Source organism: Tachyglossus aculeatus, chromosome 5 (assembly GCF_015852505.1).
Source record: "Tachyglossus aculeatus isolate mTacAcu1 chromosome 5, mTacAcu1.pri, whole genome shotgun sequence".
NCBI lineage: Eukaryota > Metazoa > Chordata > Mammalia > Monotremata > Tachyglossidae > Tachyglossus > Tachyglossus aculeatus.
This window is the reverse complement of record NC_052070.1, coordinates 91,409,731-91,434,751: the sequence shown is the minus strand read 5'-3', so window position 1 is coordinate 91,434,751 and position 25,021 is coordinate 91,409,731. Positions and strand designations below refer to the sequence as shown.

Genomic DNA, 25,021 nt, shown 5'->3' with positions numbered 1-25,021 from the left:
CTTAGTACAGTGCTCTGCACATAGTAAGCGCTCAATAAATACGATTGATTGATTGATTGATTGATTAAGAATTGGAATTCAGTGCCTTTTAGGGATCACATATATCATGGAAAATAATACAAATGTAACAATTCAAGCTAGAGTTCAACAGATAACAAAATTTTCTAATTTATCTGACATAAAGGAAGTTTGGGGCCTTATCATATATTGGCCCTCTAATAACTAAATATTGGGGAAATGTATAACAAAATGATGATAATAATGATAACAGTATTTAAGTGCTTACTATGTGTCAAGCATTATTCGAATCACCGGGATAGATACAAGCTAATCCAGTTGGACACAGTCCCTATCCAACATGGGGGCTCACAGTCTTAAACCTCATTTTACAGATGAGGTAACAAAGGCAAAGAGATTTTAAGTGAATTGACCAAGGTCACAGAGCAGACAAGTGGCCGAGCCAGTGCTAGAACCCTCGTCCTTCTAACTCCGAGGCCCATGGTCTATTCAGCATCTAGGCCACGCTGCTTTCTATAAGAGATAAGCGTTCCAAGGGCAAAGACTACATCTAACTCCTACCTGTGTACTCTTTCCTAGCACTTAAAACAGTGCTCTGTACAAGTGCTCAGTAAATACTATTACTACTACTATTTGGAAAAATTTCATGGAAATTAAGCTTGCACTTCCACCCTCACTTTAGGAAGCTCTCAAGGGGTGTTTTCAAGATTAGAAGCACACACGTTTATAGAAATCTATCCCCCTCATTAACCAATGATCATAAAACTCAAAGCAATATTAATATTTAATGAACTTGGAACCCTGGTGCCACTTAGAATCCTTCTGTGTGCTGCTGTGCTTCAGAGAAGGAAAATAAATGTATCCAAGAGTTCGCAGAAATACTACTGAAATTGGTTTTAATCTTATTGAAAAAAAGGAGTTGCAGTTAGGCTGTTTAAAACACAAGACAGGCCAAAAGAAGCTGAGAAACAATGACTAATGGTCCCTTACTGGCTAATAGCTGAAATTTTGAGTAATATTCTCTCTTCCAAACCTCACTGAATGTCACTCTTTGGAAATGATGCAACTGTGGAAATGGACCATAAAGTGGTGGTTTCCTCTCTTGGATAGTCTGAACCGTATCTGTCAAGAGCAGAGTCGATTTTGAAAAGGAATTAAGAATGAATGCCTGTACAACATAAAACTTAATTTATTTTACATTTCACGAATTTTTTTCTGTTGGCTATATTCACAGTTTCAGTACTCTACTTTTACCGTTTTCCACTTAAGAATTTTTCTCTCTTTTTTTTCAGTTCTCTAAAACTGGTTCCTTTAAACTACCCCAAGAGAGTTATTTGACTTTTTCCCTTATCTCAAGAAATACCACCATAATTCTCAACACAAACTGAGTGTTGCTTCCATCCACCCAACATAGCAGTTTGCAAACTTTTTCTGGGACTCCCCAGTGCTAGGTCCTAAGAGATGCAGGCAGTGGAAAGAGTGAGAAAGTAAGCAGTGAGAAAAAAAATGGCAATGAAAGCTACCCAAGTAGTGCATGATTAGAAACCCATGAAAAGAGTAATAAACAAAGAAAACTTTCATGCAGCACAGGGCAGAAAAAATATTTCTTAAATAAGGATGAAAATACACAGTCCTATCAATTGGGTAAACATACCTCCTAATGAACATATTCCACTCAGATTGATATCTTTAAAAACTTCATAAAACTTTGTCTTTATACTGTTCACTTCTAATTCTTGAGATCCTCTAGACTGTAAGATCATTGTGGGCAGGGAATGTGTCTGTTCATTGCTGTATTGTACTCTCTCAAGTGCTCAGTAAAGTGCTCTGCACAAAGTATGCTCTCAGTATACATTTGGCTGACTGATAAGGGAAATCTCAGTTCCCTACCATCGTTTGAAAGTTATATTTTAAAGTCAACTTTGATGGTGCTTCTTTCTAATTTAATCAAGCACAGTGGAAGTGACAGATCTTGCAATTCAAAGGATAATCAAGTTACAAAAGTGACAAAATATGCTATCCAAAGGATAATCAGGACTCTCTAAGGGTTACAGAGCCTATACAGTTATTCACCTTATCACCCAAGTTCAGCTGTATACCTCTTTCCAGGATTTCTAGCTCCTTCCATTTCTTTATGGGTTAGTCCCTTTTTATTAATTAAATGAGCTCTGTATGTATGCATTTAGAAAGCAGTAATTAATTATACATAGCTATAGAAACAAGAGAACATCTGAGACAACAGCAGAACCTCAATTACCTGGGATTTCTGGTTAATCTGGGACATTTCTAATTCAGCAGGCGTATGGGTCAGCATTCCTCTCCAAGGAAAACAGGCAGCTTCCCACCTTCCTGTACCCTTCCCTTCAGTTCTCAGGTGCTAGTAAGATGGTCTGCAAAACGCAGCACGGATATCTCCAGCAACTACAACAAAACCTAATCTTTGCTTCCCAGAGCTGCTGAGAAGCAGCGTAGCATAGTGGTTAGAGCTTGAGCCTGGTAGTCAGAAGCTCATGAAATCTAATCTCTGCTTTACCTCTTACCTGCTGTGTGACCTTGGGCAAGTCACTTCACTTCTCTGGGCCTCAGTTCCTTCATCTGTCGAACGGGGATTAAGACTGTGAGCCCCATGTGGGACAGGGACTGTGTCCAACCCGATTTGCTTGTATCCACCCCAGCACTTAGTAAAGTGCCTGGCACAGAGTAAGTGCTCAACAAATACCATAACTATCATTATTATTTTATTATTAAAAACTGTGCTGCCTTATGCAGGTTCTCAAAATAATAATAATGGCATTTGTTAAGCGCTTACTATGTGCAAAGCACTGTTCTAAGTGCTGGGGAGGATACAAGGTGATCAGATTGTCCCGTGTGGGGCTCACAGTCTTAAACCCCATTTTACAGATGAGGTCACTGAGGCACAGAGAAGCTAAGTGACTTGCCCATGGTCACACAGCTGACAATTCGCAGAGCCGGGATTTGAACCCATGAGCTCTGACTCCAAAGCCCGGGCTCTTTCTACTGAGCCACGCTGCTTCCCAAAAGCCTCTAGGACTCCATCGACTCAATGACTCCAGGCTGCTGAGTTTTAACATATACAGTATTGGGACCTGCTTAAATGAGTGAGCCTCTCAATTACCCAGATTTAGGGCCAGCTCTATCATACAGGCATATAGGCAGTTGTCTAGGGTGCTGTTCGGCTTAAAGAAGCCTCTTTTCTTTAGACTTCTGCTTCTCCCTCCATGGTTCAATTGCTTTCCTCATCCTTTCCTTTTCTTGGTCTTCAACATGAAACAGCCCAGATTTTTGTTACTTAGTTTTGGAAGACTGTAATGGGTCAAGTTCAAATGGCTGCCTGTTAGGGAATTTGGTTGTCCAGTGTTTTCTTTTTCTAAAGTTTAAAGGAGGAAGACACCAAACCCTTCTTGGCAGCCTATCCCATGTTGTATTATCTTTACAGCCAATAATCTTCCTTAAACTATAACGATGTTTAGGAAAAACAGACTGTTAGGGACTTGGATTAACCTCATCATCATTTCTCTACAACCTCACACCAACACTACCAATTTTGCATGCTAGAACATCAGTGGTCTTCCCCTTACACTACTAATTCTGCCAGGGTCTGGCAGTACATAGAAATCTTTGACATTCAGCCTCCAGGAACCTTTCAATCCGCTAAAATGATAGAAACTTCTTGTCTTTTCCTGCAATTTATAACACAAACTTTACCAGTTATCTGTCAACACATCTCGCATTAGGTTTTCCACTTTAATTTTTACTTAAGTTTAATAATTGCATCATTACCTAATAGAATTTTCCAACCCCATCACGCCTGAGAAGGGAAGAGACTCTTCAGTTCAGCCCCAAGGAGGGAACCAAGATATTCTTAGCTCCTTTCTCAAAATCTAATTGGAGTACATCCTCGTAGATAAACAGGAATAATTAGCTTTGAGATTTTTTTTTTTAAAGAAAAAGGAACAGATGGACAGGAAGCAAAGCTACATCTTACTTTTCTGGCAGTGGTTTGTGGTCCAGCAGCGGAAATTATACTCGTTGTTAATGGTGGTCTTCTCACACATTGGATTTTCCTCCATGGTCCCTGGACATAAGTCCCCACACTCCTTCGGAGGCTTATTCCCAACTATGTAGTTGTTAGACACAGCATCCAGTATCAACGACCAGTCCACGGTGGAGAGGTAACAGAGGTCTGAGTTCTTCTCAATCCGAATGGCCCCCCGGGTGATGTTTCTCAGGTTGTACAATCCGATCTCCTTGAGGTTAGTCATCTCAAAGATCACCAGAGCATAGTTGTAGAAGAGGTTCCTCCCCCGAATGACTGTGAGGTTAGGGAAGAGGTCACTGAGGCTCTCCAAACCCGCCACGCGAAAAAGCAGCAAGTAGTCGGTGATAACCGTGAGCTTTGGAAAACGGAAGTTGCGGTAATCTTCTGCTTTGGAAATGAGCAGAATTTGGAGGTAGCCCTCAATCACTGTGCAGTTTTCCAGGCGCTTCAGCTCATGGATGTCATTGCGAATGTCAATGCTCGGCCCACAGACTGCAAGAGAGAGAGGGAAAAAATGAGGGGCGGGGGGAGCAAAACTGCAGGGCAAAATTTTAGTGAACAATCAATTAAAAATACTTGACCAAACCCATTGCAGCAATGTACACAGTGGGATAATCAACTTATTTGACTGAAAGGGAAAAAAAGACAAACTCTTGACCAAGTTTAGTCTTTTTATTATGGCTTGTTTAAATGGACTAGATGAATAGATAAATGCTTCTGGTAAAAGCTGCAGCACATTGGTTCTTGATGCCAACCTGCCTGGTGATCAGAATAATCCTGACAGGTTACTCCTGAAGTAGAGTTGGACGGCAGCACAGCCTAGTGGATAGAGCATGGGCCTGGGAATCAGAAGGACCTGGGTTCTAATCCCAGCTTTGCGACTTTTCTGCTGTGTGACCTTGGGCAAATCACTTAACTTCTCTGTGCCTCACTTACCTCATCTGTAAAATGGGGGTTAAGACTGTGAATCCCTCATGGGACAACCCAATTACCTTGTATTTACCCCAGTGCTTAGAACAGTGCTTAGCAAATAGTAAGCGCTTAATACATAATTATTATTATTATTATTATTATTATTATGTGGGAAATGGACTGGGTCCAACATGATTAGCTTGTATCTACCCCAGCACTTAGTACAGTACCATGCAAATACTATGTGCGTAAGTGCCATAAAAAAAAATGATACAAAGTACTATTCAGAATCAATCAAGTATATCCTGCAGTGGCGTGTGCAATCTAGAGTTGCTGACATAAGCAAAGTGAACTTGAAGCTGCTATTTAGCAGGCTAAAATAATTTTAGTCTAGCCAGTCACCAAAATCTCACTTCCTCTAGCACAACATTAGTAATAACAACTCTGCTCTGAAGTACACTATTATTTATACCATGGCACTTTCATTTATTTCTTATTATAACAGTTCATGCTGAATCTTGCTTCAATAATAATAATAATAATGGCATTTGTTAAGCGCTTACTATGTGCAAAGCACTGTTCTAAGCGCTGGGGAAGATACAAGGTGATCAGGTTGTCCCATTTGGGGCTCACAGTCTTAATCCCCATTTTACAGATGAGGTAACTGAGGCCCAGAGAAGTTAAGTGACTTGCCCAAAGTCACACAAGACACTAGATACCCAAAAAGCCAGGGCATTATAAAAAAAAAAACACACACACAAAAAAACATGACAATACACACTACCTAGGGAAACAGTTTTAAAACCAAATCTCATTTGATTTTTTACATCTTAAATACAATGCAAATATCAGGGAAAGTGCCTCCACTTTACTCCTTTCCTTTCTCTGGGTACTGGTCCTTCCTAGAGACCCCTGCTTTTGCTGATGTTGGCTGAATCCTATTGCCCCCCTCCTAGCTGCTTAAATCTACTTCTTCCTAAAGCGAGGTTTAGTGGACAGAGCCCGGAGCCTGGTATCAGAAGAACCAGGGTTTTAATTCCTGTTCTGCTACTTCTCTGCTGTGTGACCTTGGGCAAGTCACTTCAGTTATCTGGGCTTCAATTACCTCATCTGTAAAATGAAGATTAAGATTGTGAGCCCCACATGGGACATGGATTGTGTCCAATTTGATTGCCTTGTACTTACCCCAGCACACAGAACAATGCTTTGCATATAGAATTATAATTAATTATTGTTATTAAGTGCCATTGAGTCGTTTCCGATTCATAGTGACTCCATAGATGTACTTTCTCCAAAACGTCCTGTCCTCTACAGTAAATCTGCTACCTTTGGAATGGTTCTTCTATTATCATTGTTAAGGTCTCTATCCACCCAGCTGCTGGTCTGCCTCTTCCTCATTTCCCCAGATTTTTCCTAGCATTAGTGTCCTCTCCAGAGAATTAGTCCTCCTGATTATGTGTCCAAAATATGCTAATCTAGTTGAACAAGTAAAATAATAACAACAGCAGCCTTGGATCCAACATTCCTCTCCCTGACTAGTATTCCTCTCTCCTTTCTAACTCCTTGGACCCTGTTATTACTTCTTTATCCATCTAAGTAACCAAAAAAAGGGGGGGGGGGGGGGGACGGACTAGGGTCTCTCTCTCTCTCCCCTCTCTCTTTTTCTTTCTCTCTCTCTCCTGTCCCCCCCCCCCCCCACACACACACACACACATTGGGACAATACTAGAGCAACTGATTCATTAAGTGACTCAGTTGTGACCTATCTAGAATGGCATTAGCAGCCAGCTTCTAAATCTAAGATTTTTCTTTTTTTCCCCAAGTGAAAACTCCCTCCTTTCTTTCCTCCCTCCTTCCCAGAAGTGATCAAAAGCCCCAAACCACAAAGTGCAAGGAATAGGGCCCAAAATCAGTTGTTTTTGGATTCTGTAGCATGTTGGTGTTTTGAGGTATTTCTGTGAAAGAAAAAAGGAAATCCTGACCAATATACCACTACTTGCATAAGGCATTATAAGCAAAGAGGAAAGAGGAAGTAAAATGGCCGATCTTTGACATGGGTCCATGCAGAAAATAGATCTTAGAAGAGAAAGAACATATTCAAAAGAGAATAACACTACCACAAGAACTATAAATAAAAAGGAAAGTCCAAAAATCCCCTAACCCAACATTTACTATTCAAATTAATAAATTACATTTCCATACTTTAAAATAGCTAAACAGAATGAGAAAAACACAAGTAGAAGAATGTATTTATGTATTTACTACAGTCTTAGTGAATCAGTGGATTCACTTAAAATTGACCAAAGTTCAGATGTGGGCAATTATTTCAGACAGGGGTCACTTTCTGAGCTTGCTCACCTACTTTATCAGATGCCATGCTCTAGATGGGAATGTTTTAGAGACAGAAATGGTTGTACTTTCACCCGCTATGGCCTACTTTGATTGTGCTAGCAGCTCGATCTACATACTGTAGAAAATCACTGCCGTATTATCTATTACCACTGTACTCACCCAAGTGCTTAGTACAGAGCCTTTGGCACAATGGGGACTGCAGAGCTAAGCACTGAGAATTAACTTAATCGTATTTATTTAGTGCTTCCTGTGTACAAAGCAGTGTACTAAGCATTTGGGATGGTACAATATAACAACAGACACATTCCCTTTCCACAACAACCTCGCAGTCTAATGACTGTGAAAAGAGTGAACAGCCCAGCAGCCCAGATCTGGTGTCCGAGCAGTATTTTGTCCATTGACGCCATAGCTTATAGAAATTTGAACAAGCTGAGCTTGGTCTTCAGGCTCTTCAAAGAACTAAAAGCAATCAGGTTTCACTTGAGTAGGGCTATGAAGAGAAAATGATATTAACACTAAAATCTGCAAGTTTGGGCACACACGGCTAGAACAATTTACTATGTCTCGTGTGCCTGCCAAGATCCACGGAGAGAGGTGAAGTGCCAGCTAAGCCACCACTCCACAGCTACGGTGATGGAAAAGTGAAGGGGATAGACACCTATGGCTACAGAAAGAGGCATATGGAGGAGAAGGAAGCCCACATATATAAATACACACCTCTTTATCTTTCTTTGATTCCAAGGACTCTGGCAGAGCAGCAAACAGCATTTTTTGATCATGAGTCCCCAGCAGGACAGGGACCATGTCTAATTCCCAGCCGGGTCTTCTTTCCCAGTGCTTAGTACAGTGCTCTGAACATAGTCTGCTTTTAACAAATGCTATTACGACTATAGCACTGCGGGTGGGTTCCACAAAATTACAAGTGGTCAAAAAGGGTAGCTATGGTAGTAGTGGGGAGCAAGAAAGGCTAGGACTCTTTCTCTCTTCCTCCTCTCTATGTACCCTCCACTATGATGCTGAAGGTCAAGGAGACCTCTTAGTGATGGGATCCTCAAGGGAGAGGCAAGGCATGCCTTCAGTGAGCCTCCCAGCCACTGGATGCTACTGGTCCTCCAGAGGACGGTAACATTTGTGAGAAACTTCTGTCCTTTAAAACTCTCAACCAACCCTATATGATGGCACTCATTATGTGCCAAGCACTATATCAATCATGCTGAGGTAGATAAAAGATAATCAGTTCAAACTGTCCCTGTCGCACATGGGTCTCACAGTCTAAATCGGATGAAATAATAATAAAAATGACAGTGGCTATTTGTAAAGTACTTACTATATGCCATACACTGAGTGATGGGGCAGATACGAGATAATCAGGTCCCTCAAGGGCTCACAATCTAAGGAGGAGGGGGAGATAATAATAATAGCATTTGTTAAGTGCTTACCATATGCCAAGCACTATACTAAATGCTGCGGTAGATGCAAGATAACAGGTACCATAGCCTAAGTAGGAGGATTTAATCCCCATTTTACAGATGAGGAAACTGAGGTACAAAGAAGTCAAGTGATTTGCCCGAGATCACACAGCAGACAAGTGGCAGAGTGGAAATTAAATCCCAGGTCCTCTGACTCCCGGGCCCTTGCTTCTTCCACTAGGCCATGCTGCTTCCGGAGAACAAGATACAACAATCATCTCGCGTTAGTGAGTGTCCCTAGCACAGGAGCACTAGGGAAGACTCTGACATTCTGTTATGTTTTGGATTTTTCACTTTTTTTTTTAAGTCAGAGGTGGCAAAAGGGAAGCAATACAGGGTAAAAGAAACTGGGTTAAGAGAGGACGGGGGTAAAGAAAGGATGAGGACAATCAATGGGGAGAGGAAGGGTGGATCCGAGAGAGGGAGTGGAGGTAATTTAGGAAGAAACAAGAGGGAGGAAGAAAAGGAGGCAGAAAGGTAAGGACTTATTGGCTGAACCTTTCAAGTAGATGAGAAGAAGCATGACTTGGTAGAAAGAATATGGTTCTGGGAGTCAGAGGACCTGGGCTCTATTTATGGCTCTATTGTTTTTCCAATCAATCAATGGTATTGATTGAGCACTTACTATATGCAAGGCACTGTTATCAGGAGCTTAGAAGAGTACAAGAGTATAAGCAGACATTTTCCCTCCCATGACCTTACAGTCTAGAGAGGAAGACAGACAATATGAATAAAATAATTTATAATAAATACTTTAAAGAAACATACATGAGTGCTGTGGGGTTGAAGTGGCTATCAAATGTCTGAAAGTCACAGAAACAAGTGCAGAGACAACGCAGAAGGGAGAGCGAGCCAAGAAAAAAGGCTTAATCAGGGAAGGCTTCATGGAGATGATGTGACCTTAATTGCACTTTAAAGGTGGAGAGAGTGGTAGTCTGGCATATATGGAAGGAGAGGAAGTGCCAGACTAGGGAGAGGATGTGGGAAAGGGATCGATAGCAAGACAGATGACAACGGGGCACAGTGAGTACGGTGTTCACTTGCTGTGTGTCCTTGGACAAGTCACTTAAATTCTCTGAGCCTCAGTTTCCTCATCTGTGAAATGGGGATTAAATACCTAGTGCTTAGAACAGTGCCTGCCACAACCAGCACTTCAATAAATACCATTAAAAAAGATTATCTGAATAAAAAATTACTATGAGTACAGTATAAATGCTACTATTGTCCAAAATATGCTCTTGGGACATGGCTAGGCACGACATGCCCACACCTTGAAAATGTATCAGTAAGATATAACAATATTTCTGTAGAGTTTCCATTACTTGAAATACAGGATTTTTGTCATCTCTACTCACCATTATCCAGTGTTATATTCACAAAGTTCATATAGTACTAAACCAATACATAGGATGCTCTCAGAATCAGTTAAGTTTAATACAATATCCCTAACTCACGCACTCCCTTGTGAGACATTAATTTTACCTAATCTGTTGAGAACTACACATGACCAAGCTTGCAATTATGCCATTTTTACAAAGACAATTTATCAATGAAAGAATAATTTACTTTAATAAACCTGTTCTGGGCCCATTTATAATTTCTAAATACAGCTGCAGGTTACCCTTTGGAATGAAATCCCTATGTGTCTTTGTTTTTATCTCTAGATCATAATTTTGAATTTGGCTTGACTTTTCTAAAGGGCTGAAGAGGGGAATGCAATATGAATTGAGCTACTGGCAGACAAAACAGTTCTTCCAATATGTGAATGCCAAAGTAAAACTAGCATTTTAAATACATATGGTCTGTCTCTCAAGACAACCTGATAAAAGATGACTACATTTTAAATACAACGTATTTTATCCAACCCTTTTTTAGTTTCAATTTCTTTCAACATAAAATTTACAATCTCTCTTTCTGGGCCCACCCAGATTTTCTAGCCATGGAAACAGAAAAGACCCAATCCACCATGGGTGTGCAAACACTGTGCAGTTGGTAAAATTGGAAACCACACACAGAGCTTGTTTTACAATTCTTACAATGAAAGACAATCATAAAGGGCGGGAATCAGTACTTTTCTTTGCAGAAGTAATCAATTACAGCAGATTTTCATAACAGGAAGTTATGTCACATTCCTTCAGTCTTCTCAAGCAACATGAAAAAAGAGAGGAATGAACAATAAGGACTGAACCTTCAACAGCAGTTGTAGAAGTGAAATGGGAAGAAAGGGAAGAAGTGCCCCATGGAAAAATGAGCTGTAGGACAGGGCCTGTATCTATTCCTATTACTTTCAGGGAAAGGAATCTACCTACTTAGCAATGTCCCTCTAAAATTATTATTATATAAAATTATCCATTGGTAAATCCACAAAATATTTTATCCAGTGTAAAACTAGTGCAGCAAATTGTGCAATTAGCAGGAAATTAAAACTACCGTGTGGCTAATTAAGTTATTAAGCTTTGGGGCTACTGTTCTGCAAAATGATTAGGATAAATGTTTTATATTAGCAAATTCATAGTAAAAATCAGCTTTGCCTAACAAGATGGTAGCCATCTACTAGGAAGTCCACACCAACCTTGACACCAACAGTTGTAAGTTATTCAATAAATAATTTCAAAGGACTTAGTACAAAAGTGTTGGGAGAATATAACGGAATTAATAGACTAGCTCCTTTCTCTCAAGGAGCTTGCAATCTAAGATTTTCAGTATATCTTGAAATGCAGCAAAGGTAGTTGTCTTAAAAATCTGACCACAATCCCTTCCCTCAAGAAGCTTACAAACCAAGCTTATCTGTCGACACTGAAATGCAATGACATCTCAAAAACCAGTAGAAACCTCAGAAAAGAGGAAAACTGAAAGGAAGAGAATCTCATCCCATGGAGGTGGCAACCCAGAATTGTTTTGACTCAGTAGTAAATTTGTACTCCTGTAAGCAAGAAAATTCTTCAAGCCATACAATAACAAAACCTCTGACTCCCTGGGAAGGGTAACTGTAATGATCTTCAGCTACGGCGCTAACCACCTTAAGAAAAGTTGAACTAGGAAGAGAAACACAACTTAAGTGGGCTAATATAGAAGATGCTACACAGCATGACTGTCAGGGAATTCACTTGTAAAATACAAAACACAGGAGATGGTAGAGGTAATGGAAAGGAGGTTATGTATTTGTGATTTCATCCTCATCATGAAAATTAAGTGAATATGGTGTGCATATTACACCATATATGGGGCTCCAGGGGTTTACAATAATTTAGGTGGGATATATATGCATATATATATATATGTATATACATACACACACATATATGCGTATATATAAATATTTTTCAAAATACACGAACAAGGTGTGAGCTCATACATATGAGAGATATTTTGATCATGAAAGGACTAAGGCAAAAATGTATACTCTTAATAGTCTTTAAAGAGACTGGAGAGACTATCAAATTCCTTTAAGTACTGCAGGTACTTTAGAAATTACAAATGAAATGAAAGGTGAAATACCCTCCGTATACGACTGATAACAAAAAACTCCTTAAGTTCTAAAGCAGGTAGACAAAACATGAAAGTTTGGGGAAATAAAAGTCTTGCTCATGCAAAGGCTGAATAAAAGATTATGCAAATCAGAGGGTTTAAATTAGACACAACCCAGGATATTAACAGATATTGCTAAAAAAACTGAATCATTGTTGGCTTAATAAATCTTCTAGAACTAAAAGTCATGGGGGGAAATTGCAGAACACAAAAAGTCAAGAGAAAATGGAACACATTGGAAATTAATGGATAAATGGTCTACTGGATAAATTAATTTATGGAAATTAATTTTCCACATTTTATGGAAATTAACGCCATAACTTCAAAGTTAGTTCAAGAGCCGCTGGGTTTACCAATCCTATCAGAGCTCCCTCCCCCTACTTCTTCCCCGCCCCTAGCACTGATTCTCTCATTGTCATTTGACTGGGCAAAGTCGAAGCTTGGTCCTAGGTAGCCTCTACCCCAATTATTTTCCGATTCTGTCACAGAGGCCGGGGTTGGGAGGAAGGTGCAAATTGAAAGAGGAGTTAGGAGAAGAAATTAGAGAAGACCTTTGGGCACGGAAGCTGGCGATACCTCAGCCCATATGGCTCTGATATAAGGATCCCAGGCCAAGATGTTGTGTTCAGTAACAGCGGCCTTCAGGATGAACCTGGCACGTGGTTTCCTGTGGCACCAAGGGGAAGGTGGTGAGAAGATACATCATGAAGTAGGGAGTGGTGGCCTACTGTGGCTAGGTGGCCAAGTGATCTGAACTGCCACCAGTCTGCAGTGAGGCATCAGAAGAAAGACCGGGATGCAGGCCAGGAGGCCAACTTTCTCCAACCTCTCCACCTCCTCAGCAAGCAATCAAACTTATTAGGCTCTGGGCAGAAAACACTGCACTTAGTGCTACCGAAGGAGCAGATCTGGGTGCTAGGTGGTGGAAACAAGGGGTTGGGAGAGAAAGAAACTATCCCTGGAGCCAAAGGCAGAAGTGGGACACACAACAAAAAAGGGCCCCCACAGAATCCTTTGTGAGAGGTACTGATTGAGCTCCTAACAGGTGCATAACACTAGACTAAGGATTTGGAGACATAAATAAAGAAATGATTGCTACCCTCAAGGAGTTGACAAATTGTCTCATCACCAAAGGCACCAGCTCTTCTTAAACACCTTTCCACTCCCTGCCAGTGACCCACTGCTACTTTATAACACAGTATAAAAATAAGAGCATTTAAGAAGAGTAATCCCACACTGGTCGGGGACCAGTTTCTCAACAGTGAGACCTCAGAAATGGGATTAGGAAAGGAATGAAGAATCTACTATGAGGAGCAATTCCAAAATGGTCTTGCAGGAAAAGGACAGGGTCTTCTCACCCTCTAAAGTCTCGGAGGGGAGGAATGTGGCCAACAATATGCAATCCAACAAAGTAATCCTCATTCTATTACTGAACAGATCAGCCTTGAGTAGGTGGAGACCTGCAGCTCTTTGATGGTCTTACAAGGTTATCATGTCTTTGTTGTTACTGCACTGGGAAAAGAAACAGGACGCCAGAGAACAACCAACTGTTGTTTATAAAGTGCACTGCATGCTGCAGATCCAAGAAAGACACTGCTGGACAGCAGCCATATTCAGTAGCTACTTTGGACCAAATTCTTCCATAAGGACTTGCCATGGAACAAAGCTGAAAACACATGATTAAAATGAGTAACTCTGTAGGGGATAAATATCAAAACAAAACACAGAACCACACAACACTGCATAGCAGATCCTCTCATTTTTCAAGTGGAGGGATAAGAAGCAGTGTGGTCTATTGGACAGACCAGAAGCCTGGGGGTCTAAGGACCTGGGTTGAAATCCCAGCTCCGCCATTTGTCTGCTGTGTCACTCTTGGCAAGTAACAACTTCTCTGTACCTCAGCTACCTCATCTGTAAAATGGGAATTAATACTGTGAGCTCCATGTGGGACAGGGACTGTGTCCAACCTGATTAGCTTGTATTCACCCCAGTACTTACTACAGTGCCTGTCACATAGTAAGGGCTTAACACGTACCATAAAAAGAGGTATACTTTGCCCTTGTGATACTAAAGAGTGAACTTTTACAAAGCCACCTTAAAATGGTAATGGTGGGGCAGAAAGAAACTTTGTTTCCCCATTTAATTCAGTGACACAGATTATTAAATGACCACAGAATAGAATAGAATCTGTTTTTTAAAAAATAATTGTATTTGTTAAGCACTTAGTATGCACCAGACACTGTACTAAGTACTGGGGTTTATATAAACTTGGACACAATCCATGTCCTACAAAGGGCTCACAGCTGTAATTACAATTTCACAGATGAAGTAATAAGCACAGTATTTAAGTGACTTGCTCAAGGTCACGCAGCAGACAAGTAGCGAAGAAGAGACTAGAACCCTTGTCCTCTGGCTCCCAGGCCTCTGCTCTACCATCTAGCCCACACCCTAAACTCAAATCATGAAAATTCTGAAACAGTCCATGAAATCAACAAGTTTTTTTTTTTTTATTCCTAAAAAACCCCATCTCCAATTAATAATAATAAAATAATAATGGCATTTGTTAAGCACTTACTATGTGCAAAGCACTGTTCTAAGTGCTGGGGAGGATACAAGGTGATCAGGTTGTCCCACGTGGGGCTCACAGTCCTAATCCCCATTTTACAGATGAGGGAACTGAGGCACAGAGAAGTTAAGTGACTTGCCCAAAGTCACACAGATGATAATTGGCAGAGCAGGGATTCTGCCAATTCAGTTCTATTTGAACTCCCCGGACCCCTGCCTCCCTCCCCCTCTCCCATACCTACTTATTTTCCTTTGGTTTTTTAAATGTAGACACAAATGTGCACTTTAATTTTTTCTGTCTATTCTCTGAATTCACTGACCACTTCCTTAAACTGCTCCACTGCCTGATTCCTATACTGCATGGGAGTGAAACTGAGCAATTTCACTGCCATGATCCCAAGTCCAACTGCAAACAGTGTAGAGCATGCACTGTTGGCTCCGGTATCAGTCGATGGTATTTACTGAGCGATTACTGTGTGCAGAGCACTGTACTAAGCACTTGGGAGAGTACAACACAATAGAGCCGCCCGACAGTATAGTGCTCTGCACACAGTAAGCGCTCAATAAATACGACTGACTGAATTAATTACCTGCCGGGAAGACTTCGCTGTTGAGAATTATTATATGCCAGATTGCTTTGTTACAGTTAAATGTACTTTTCTGGTTCCTTCTTTTCCCAACCCCTTAGTTTTAAATCAGAATGGAGAAACAAAGGAACACATATTTAAAATGCAGGCTCCCTTATTCTTGTCTTCTAATTGGCCTTAAATTCAACATCACCCACTCAAATCAGCACTATGCTAAGATAGTCCACACCACTGGACTGTTGTGGTAACAAATTGCTAGTGCCTAAAAACTGTTCTTTCACTTCCACAACACTGGGTGGATGTACAGTCTTTCCTTTCTTCTCTAACCCACTCTCAACACAAGGTTAGGAAATATGGCCTGAAAGCTCCATGTCGGTCAGGGATTGTGTCCCATCTGATTATATTGCACCTACCCCCACAATTTAGCATATAGTAAGCACTAAAATACACAAGTATTATTACACATGCCTCAGCTATGTTTCAATCAAATTTTTAAAAAGCTGCATTTTTTTTCTATCATATTTTCAGTGGGTAAACCACTTACAATACACATCCTGGAGGGATAAGGTTCGATTATAGTGATTGTGAAAGTTTCTGCAACTCAAGATTAGTGTTATCAAGGAGAAACAAAGTCTTTAGGGCTTCATAACCCTTTCTTCAGAATGTAAACAAGCAGTTTTGACAGTTTCACCCACCTGACACACAGGCTATCCACCTGTATTAGATGGCCTCTTGGGGTATGAAATCACCAAATTAGAATGACTTCAGTCTCCCATATTGAGGGATCACAGGTCTAATAAAACTTCAATTGGAGACTGCAAAATCTAAGTCCGGATGCTATACTAAAAGACAGTGGCTGGCTCAAGGTTTTTTTTTTTGTTTTTAAGGTATTTGTTTTGCACTTACTATAGTCCAGGCGCTAAACTAAGTGCTGGAGTAGATACAGGCTAATCAGGTTAGACACAACCCGTGTCCCACATGAGACTGAGTCTTAATCCCCATTTCACAAATAAAAAATAATAATAATGATGGCATTTGTTAAGCACTTACTGTGTGCAAAGCACTGTTCTAAGTGTTGGGGAGGATACAAGGTGAACAGGTTGTCCCACGTGGGGCTCACAGTCTTAATCCCTATTTTACAGATGAGGTAACAGGCACAGAGAAGTTAAGTGACTTGCCCAAAGTCACACAGCTGACAATTGGAGGAGCCAGGATTTGAACCCATGACCTCTTACTCCCAAGCCTGGGCTCTTTCCACTGAGCCACGCTGCTTCTCTGATGTAGCTGAGGCACATAAATGTTAAGTGACTTGCCTAAGGTCACACAGTATATTAGTAGGGAAGCTGGGATTAGAAGCCGGGTCCTTCTAGCTCCTAAACCCATGATCCAGCCACTAGTAATAATAATGACAATAATGATGGTATGTGTTAAGCATTTACTATGTGCCAGGCACTGTACTAAGTGCTGGGGTGGATTCTTATATGGGTCTATTTTCAGAAATTCATCTCAGTGACCATTCGTTAATTTGAACAACTGTGGCTGCAGTATGAGCTGAAAATAATTTTTAATATGGTGTTTGATCCAAGATGCATGGCCTAGTGGAACGTGCAGTAGCCAATGAGTTAGAAGACACCTGCTTTATCCCAGCTCTGTCACTGGTTTGCTTTCTGATTGTGGACAGTCAGTAAATCAAGGGTATTTATGGAGTGATTACTATTTGCAGAGCACTGTGTTAAGCGCTTGGCAGAGCATAATGCAACAGAGGTAGTAGACACATTCCTTGTCCACAGCGAGTTTGCAGCCTAGTGGGGGAAGACAGCCATTAAGATAAATTATGGATATGTAGGTATGTGCTGTGGGGCTGAGGGTGGGGTGACTATCAAGTGCTTAAAGGGACAAGGATCAAGTGCATAGGTGACACAAAAGGGAGAGGGAGTAGGGGAAATGAGGGCAGAGTCAGGAAAGGCCTCTTGGAGGGGATGTGATTTTAGTAAGGCTTTGATGTTTGGGAGCATGGTGATAGAGCCAGTTGTTGGGTAGGGACCGTGTCTATATCAATCAATCAATCATACTTATTGGGTGCTTACTGTGTTCAGAGCACTGTACTAAGCGCTTGGGAAGTACAAGTTGGGAACATATAGAGACGGTCCCTACCCAACAGTGGGCTCACAGTCTAGAAGGGGGAGACAGACAACAAAACCAAACATATTAACAAAATAAAATAAATAGAATAGATATGTACAAGTAAAATAGAGTAATAAATATGTACAAACATATATACATATATACAGGTGCTGTGGGGAAGGGAAGGAGGTAAGATGGGGGGATGGAGAGGGGGAGGAGGGGGAAAGGAAGGAGGAGGCTCAGTCTGGGAAGGTCTCCTGGAGGACGTGAGCTTCCCAAGCACTTAGTACAGTGCTCTGCACACAGTAAGCGCTCAATAAATACAACTGAATGAATGAATGAATACAAGCAAATCAGGTAGGACACAGTTGGACACTTGGCCACACTGCTTCTCAGTAATCCACACTGCTTCTCTTGGCCTCTGGAGGTCTTTCAGCAATACGCTATTATGGGTTCTGTAATAAAAGTCCTTTCAAAAGAAGGGAGATGTTTTCAGAAACAGGCATGTCAGATTTCTGTGTTCCAGCAAGTTCAGGATTCCTCTTAAGCAGATAATAATAGCACTTAGTAACTATTAAGTGCTTACTATGAGCCAAGGACTGTGTTAAGCTATGCACTGGGGTAGACACTATATAATCAGATCAGACAGAGATCACAAGCTAAGGGATAAAAGAGCAAGTATTATTATGGCTATTTTACAGCTGGGGAACGTGAGGCCCTAAGAGTTTACATGGTTTACTCAAGGGTACGCAGCAGGTTGGTCACACAGCCAAGACTGGAACAAAGTTTTCCCTGACACCCAAACCCAAGCTCATTCTAATAAGCCACACTGCCTAGAGTAATAATAATAACTATGGTATTTGTTAAGCGCTTTCTATGTGCCAAGCACTGTTCTAAACTCTTGGGTAGGTGCAAGGTAATCAGGCTGGAAGTAATCCCTCCCACATGAGGCTTACAGTCTTAATCCCCATTTTACAGGTGAGGTTAAGTGAGGCTTAGAGATGTTAAGTGACTTGCCCAAGGGTCAGGGTCACACAGCTGACAAATGGAAAAGCCGGGGTTAGAACCAAGATCCTTTTGACTCCCAGGACCATGCTCTATCCATTAGGCCACATTGCCTCTGTGTTACTGCCTCCTCGTGCTACAACTAAGAAAACATTTGTTTAGCTGTCCTATGACAGCTCACAGATAAAATCGAATTAATTGAAATGAGATGATTGATACAGATATGGTGCAGAAGCAGTGAAGCATATGGGGCATATGAGGTGGAGCAAGGTAAGAAAGAACACAACCCAGAGACAGTATTTTCAGTACCCAGGCACAGGTGCTTGCTACCAATGGAAATTTCCCAGAATTTTCTGTTTGTTAGCTTTATGAAAAACAATGACTTGGTAAGAATTCCAGGAATCCAGTTTGGCCTCCATGAAATGCTGAGTAGTGAAGGAGTCCAACTTCAAGAGAAAGAGAAGTGATCAAATTGCATGAACACAACATTCTGGTAGGCAGATAGACTGAATTTCTAACTACAAAACTGACTTTCTATTCACCTTGTTGGCAAGTTGCATTTACCCTAAGAATATCACCTATCAAACGGGATTAAAGATGCCAGCTTTCTCCCTGTTCCTTGAAATAGAGAATGCTATCATTTTTGAGCAATGTGCATCTTTAAAAGTCTCAGTGCTGGTCAGGGTTTAAAGTATTAAGCATTATAATAACAGTAAAAATAAATAAGTTGTAGTCAATAACCACAAATCACCTATAAATTATAGTTAATCGAACAATGGTATTTACTGAGCGCTCACCATGCACAAAGCACTGTACTAATCACCTGAGTACAAAAGATATTCCCTGCCTACAAGGAGCTTACAGTCTGGTGAGACAGACATAAATATGAGTTTAATTATGCATATAAGTGCTGTGGGGCTGTGGTGGGAGGGGTGAATATCAAGTGTTTAAAGGGTACAGAGCTAAATGCATAAGCAATGCACAACTGAGAGGGAGTAGGAGAAGTCATGGCTTAATCAGGGAAGGCCTCTTGGAGGAACTGTGATTTTCATAAGGCTGTGAAGGTGGGGAGAACGTTGATCTGTTGTATATTAAGGGGAAGGGAGTTCCAGGCCAAAAGGAGGATGTGAACAAGGGATCAACGGTGAGAAAAACAAAATTGAGCCACAGTGATCAAGCTGGAGCTAGAGAAGCAAAGTGTGCAGGCTGAGTTGTAGGAGGAAATCAGTGAGGTACAGTAGAGGGTGGCAAGCTGATTGAATAAATACAGTGGTAAGGAGTTTCTGTTTGATGTGATGATATCTGGCCAACCACTGAAGGTTCTTGAGGAGTGGGGAGACGTGGACTGAATGTTTTGTTTTTTTCCCAGAAAATGACCTGAATGAAATATAAGGACTGAAGTGAGGAGAGCAGGACATACAGAGATCAGTGAGGAGACCGGTGCAGTACTCAAGGCAGAGTATAGCAACTGCTTGGATCAGTGTAGTAGCAATTTGGATGGAGAGGAAAGCGCAAGTTTTGGCAATGTTGTGAAGATAGAGCTGACAATCTGGCAACACTGAATATGTAGGCTAAATGAGAGAAATGAGTCAAAGATGCTGACAAGGTCACGGGCTTATGAGATTGGAAGGATAGTGGTGTTGTCTACAGTGATGGGAAACGCAGGGAGAAGACAGCGTTTAGGTTTTTAATTTGAGGTGCCAGTCAGACATCCATGTAGAGATGTCCTGAAGGTAGGAGGAAATGCAAGACTGCAGAGGAGAGTGGTCAAGGCTGGAGAGGTAGATTTGATAATCACCTATGTAGAGATTGTAGTTGAAGCCATAAAAGTGAAGGAGTGGAGGACAGTGTGTGTAAATGGAAAACAGAGGGGGATGGAGAACTGAGCCTTGAGGGACTCTGACTGTTGGAGGGAGAGAACCAGAGTATGAGAAGTCAGAGAGATGAGGAGAACCAGGAGAAGACAAAGTCAGTGAAGCTGGGGTTCAATCCTTTCATTCAATCGTATTTATTGAGCGCTTACTGTGTGCAGAGCACTGTAATAAGTGCTTGGGAAGTACAAGTTGGCAACATATAGACACGGTCCCTACCCAACAGTGGGCACACAGTCTAGAAGGGGGAGACAGACAACAAAACAAAACGTATTAACAAAATAAAATAAATAGAATAAATATGTACAAGTAAAATAGAGTAATAAATATATACAAACATATATACATATATACAAGTGTTGTGGGGAGGGGAAGGAGGTAAGGTGGGGGGATGGGGAGGCGGAGGAGGGGGAGAAGAAGGAGGGGGCTCAGTCTGGGAAGGCCTCCTGGAGGAGGTGAGCTCTCAGTAGGGTTGAATAACATTTCCAGTAGGAGGAGGTGGTCCCTAATGTTAAAGGCAGATGATAGGCTGAAGAGGATTAGATTGGAGTATAGGCTATTGGACTTTGCAAGAAGGCCACTTGTGATCTTAGAGAGGGTAGTTTCTGTGTAGTGAAGGGGGGAGAGCCAGACTGAATTGGAGAGGAGTGTATAAGAGGAAATGGAGGCAGTGGGTGTAAACTTGCTCAAGGCATTTGGAGAGGGATGATAAGAGGAAGATGGGGTGATAGTCCCTGAAATTGCACAGCATATGGACTAGGGCTCAAAAACCATTCAGCCTCTATCTTCCCACTCCTGAAAAAGCTCCATTGGTTGCCCATCACTTTCACAACAAATAAAAATTCCTCATCATCAGCTTTGAGGCAATCAGCTCTCTCCTTCCTACTTTACCTCACTGATTTCTTACTACAGCCCAAACCACACACTCTGCTCCTCTGAAACCCCAACCTACTCTCAGGACCTCAATCTCACCTATCCCAGAGGTGATCCCTTGCCCAAGTTCTCCCCCAGGGTCGAAACTCTTCTAAAATTACAAGTCTTCCAAGAGGCCTTCCCTGACTAAGCCCTCACTTCCCCTAGCTGTCCTCCCCTCTGTATCAACTTTGCACTTGGCTATGTACCCCTTAAGGACTTTAATACTCACCCCAGCCCCACAAGGCTTAAGTGCACATTCTTACACTTCACTATTTCCCACCCTCTCTCACAGTCACACCTGGAGAGTTTCCAGTACTCTACCAGTCTTGACTAATGGTGGGAGAGTCAAGCTGAGGAAAACTCATTCCATTCCTAGCTAGGCCAGTGGCTAGTGAGTGGAAGCCAATCTGCTACAAGTCAAAGCTCCCCAGTGCTGAGTAGCAGCAGCATGGGAAATATTTGAGGGTAGAGACTCAAGTTTACTGTGCAGAAGGAGGCAATGGTAAACCACTTTCATATTTTTACCAGGAAAACTCTATGGATCCACTACCAGAATGACTGCAGATGGAGTTGGGGAATTCTGGGAGAGATGTGTCCATGGTGTCACTCACTATGGGTCAGAGATGACGACAGCATAAGATAAAACTATTTCCCATGTCTGTACTTTATTTTAATGTTTGTTTCCCCCTATAGACTGTAAGCTCTCAGTGGAGAGGAATGGTATCCACCAATTCTATTACATTCCACTTCTCCAAGCTCTTAGTACAATGCTCTGAACACAGTAAGTGCTCAATGAACACCATCAAGTGATAGGGCTTGTCTTGTAGTCTCTGAAATATTGATTGCCAGCTTTTGTAGAATTGCAGAAGCCTTGGTTGTCCTTTAAATCACAATTGAACACCCCCTACAGTTTTTTAGCTAAGCTCCTAGTCTTCCTCATCCCAGATCTCTGACAAGACCTGACAGTTTTCAATCAAGAAGGGCCAAAATGGTGGTTTCCTGGCATGTCAGCTCATTCCCAGTTCCCAGCATGCCTGAATCCTGCCTGCCTTTGCCCCCTCATTTAAATTGAAAAGTTGGCACCTATGCTCTGAAAACATTCTTGGGATGCTTACATTTCTAGGATTCTTGAAAATGCCAGAATTATACCCCTCTTGCCCAAAAAGAAATCTGCCTGCAATACAAAGCACAATACAAGTAGGTGGCATATTATGACAAATGATGACTCTGTAGCAGTTTTTCCAGCTGTGATAATCATATTTAAGATTTATGATAGTAACTACAATGCCTGCTGAAGCAGAAATGGAAAACTATGAAAATTATGAACTGTTCATACTGTAGCATTTACACCCTAATCTGTGATAACATGGTTTTTTTTCAAAATAATAAGCAGAAGTTCCCTCAGCAGGGGATCCCTTTCTTAGTTCCTTTCAAAACAAATTACTGACGCCTTAGAACTGTTGACACATCCAAAGTGAATCAGCAAGTAATTAAGAGCAACTTAAAGTTGCCTGAATAAGCAGGAGAGTTTCAAAAGGAAAAAATGTCATGTGGCCAGTATATCAACCCACATTCAAGAAGACTTTACTTTTTGCAAAGTCATCATCCTACACTAATCTGGGAGACCCTCACCTGTCCACAAAACTCTTAGACCTGCCACACCAGATGAACTATTGTGTCTTCACCTCAGAACCCAGAGGCTCAACCCACCCCACAGCTGTCTTGGTCTTCCAAAAGAATAAAATAAGATTGAAAACCTGATTATAAGATCCTTAAGGGAAGAGATCATGTTTACTAACACTACTGTACTCTACCGCTTAGTACAGTACCCTGAGCAAAGTAGACACCCGATACTATTGGCCATAAGAATGAGCAATCTGAAATTAGAAATGGAAAAAAAGTTGAACCCCCTGTCATGGTGGTTATAATTCCTCATTACATGCCTGCATGACTGGACCTAATCTCACTGTGAAAAACAAAATTGGGAACCTAAAATTATTATCGATGAATGTCACTGATTGAAAGACAAATACAGGGATAGGGCAGATTTAAAAAATGTCACTGATACATGTTATAAAAAATACCTGTGATGTAAGAGACAACCATATTAAAGGTGGGTGGCAGAAAGACATTGGTGCAACTGTGGAAAACATTTAATATACTCAGGAAGCAACTGCTCAAAGTTCAAAGAAATCTGTAACAACCCTCTCTCAACAACATGGTTTAAAATTAACATCAATGTACCTGATGATGCAGAAAGATGGACAATTGTACCCACACCAAAACCAAGTGACACATGAATTTAGTGACAGCAATGAAAGTAGTAAACCAAAATTCTATTCGCTTTTACCCTTTGTGAGTCTAAACCCTATGATTATTTATCATATTTGATTCATAAACATTGAGGTGAAACTGTGCTCAAGTCAGTATAGAGAATGTGCAAATATGGGATTCAGAAAAGTCTGGTCCTATAGAATACCTCCTCATGATCTAAGATGCACTTTGTTACATATTTTGTATAGTTGAACCATGTTTTTCTGGAGGGTATGATATCTGGTGAAAGTGGAGAACTAATAATAATGGTATCTATCGATTACTAAAGCACTGTTCTAAACACTTGGGAAAAACAATAGAAGCTGTTGTGCGACCTTAGGCAAGTCTCAACTTCTCTGTGCCTCACTCAGATACCTCATCCGTAAAATGAAGACTGAAGCTGTGCACCCCATGTCAGACATGGACTGCGTCCAACCCATCTTGCATCTGCCCCAGCACTTAGTACAGTGCTTCGCACATAGTACATGCTTAATAGAGACCATCAAAATAAAAATAAAAAGCACAAAGGACCACCAGCCAACGAGAAGTTTAGATTAATTGGGCTGACAGACAACTTTTCAAGCAGTGGAATCAGACTGAATACATGTGCATACGTAAATGTTTGAGGATGAGTATAACAGTCCATAAGTGGAAGAAATTTCTGTTGAATAGATACGATGTTGTTGTGAATTACTTGAGAAAAGCTTTTTAAGAAGGTGAGATTTGAGGAGGGTTCTCAAGGTGGGCTGGGACAAAATCTGGCAGAGTAGGGAAGGGGCCACCTTTCTGGGCAGGAAAAATCCCATCTCATTGGCTCTAGGCAGTAGAGAGATTGTATTTTCCAGAGATCGAATGTGAGACAGAGCTCAATGCATTTGGGGGGAGAAAAATATTTTCACCAAGATGGACCATGGTCTTACCTCATTAGTGCACTTTTCAAGCTATTTATAAGCATCTTGGTGATCAAACCATAATAATAATTATGGACTATTTGTTAAGGGCTCACTTTGTGCTAACCACTGAGGTAGATACAAGCAGTCCCTGCCATGGCTCATAAGTCTAGAAGAGAGGGAGAAGAGCATTTAATACCCGTTTTGTAAATAAGGAAATGAAGGCATAAGTTAAATCGTTTACCCAAGATTATACCAGCAAGAAAATGGAACAGCTGAGATTATTAATCAGTGGTATTTACTGAGTGCTTACTGTGTGCACAGCCTGAAAGTCAGAGGACCTAGGTTTTCATCTTGTCCCTGCTACTCATCATCATCAATCGTATTTATTGAGCGCTTACTGTGTGCAGAG

At 41.2% G+C, this 25,021-nt stretch overlaps 1 protein-coding gene and 1 non-coding gene across 2 annotated transcripts in view; one reads left to right on the top strand and one right to left on the bottom strand.

Annotated features, from left to right (window-relative positions):
* IGF1R (insulin like growth factor 1 receptor) overlaps positions 1-25,021 on the bottom strand; it is a 327,353-nt gene that overhangs the window by 257,994 nt on the left and 44,338 nt on the right. Inside the window, exon 2 of the mRNA XM_038746228.1 lies at positions 4,025-4,570. Within this exon, the coding sequence (XP_038602156.1) occupies positions 4,025-4,570 (546 nt within the window). The remainder of the gene's footprint in view (positions 1-4,024; positions 4,571-25,021) is intronic.
* On the top strand, positions 21,687-21,824 carry LOC119929342. Its single transcript, XR_005451470.1, has one exon. It is a non-coding gene; the product is annotated as a small nucleolar RNA SNORA7 (small nucleolar RNA).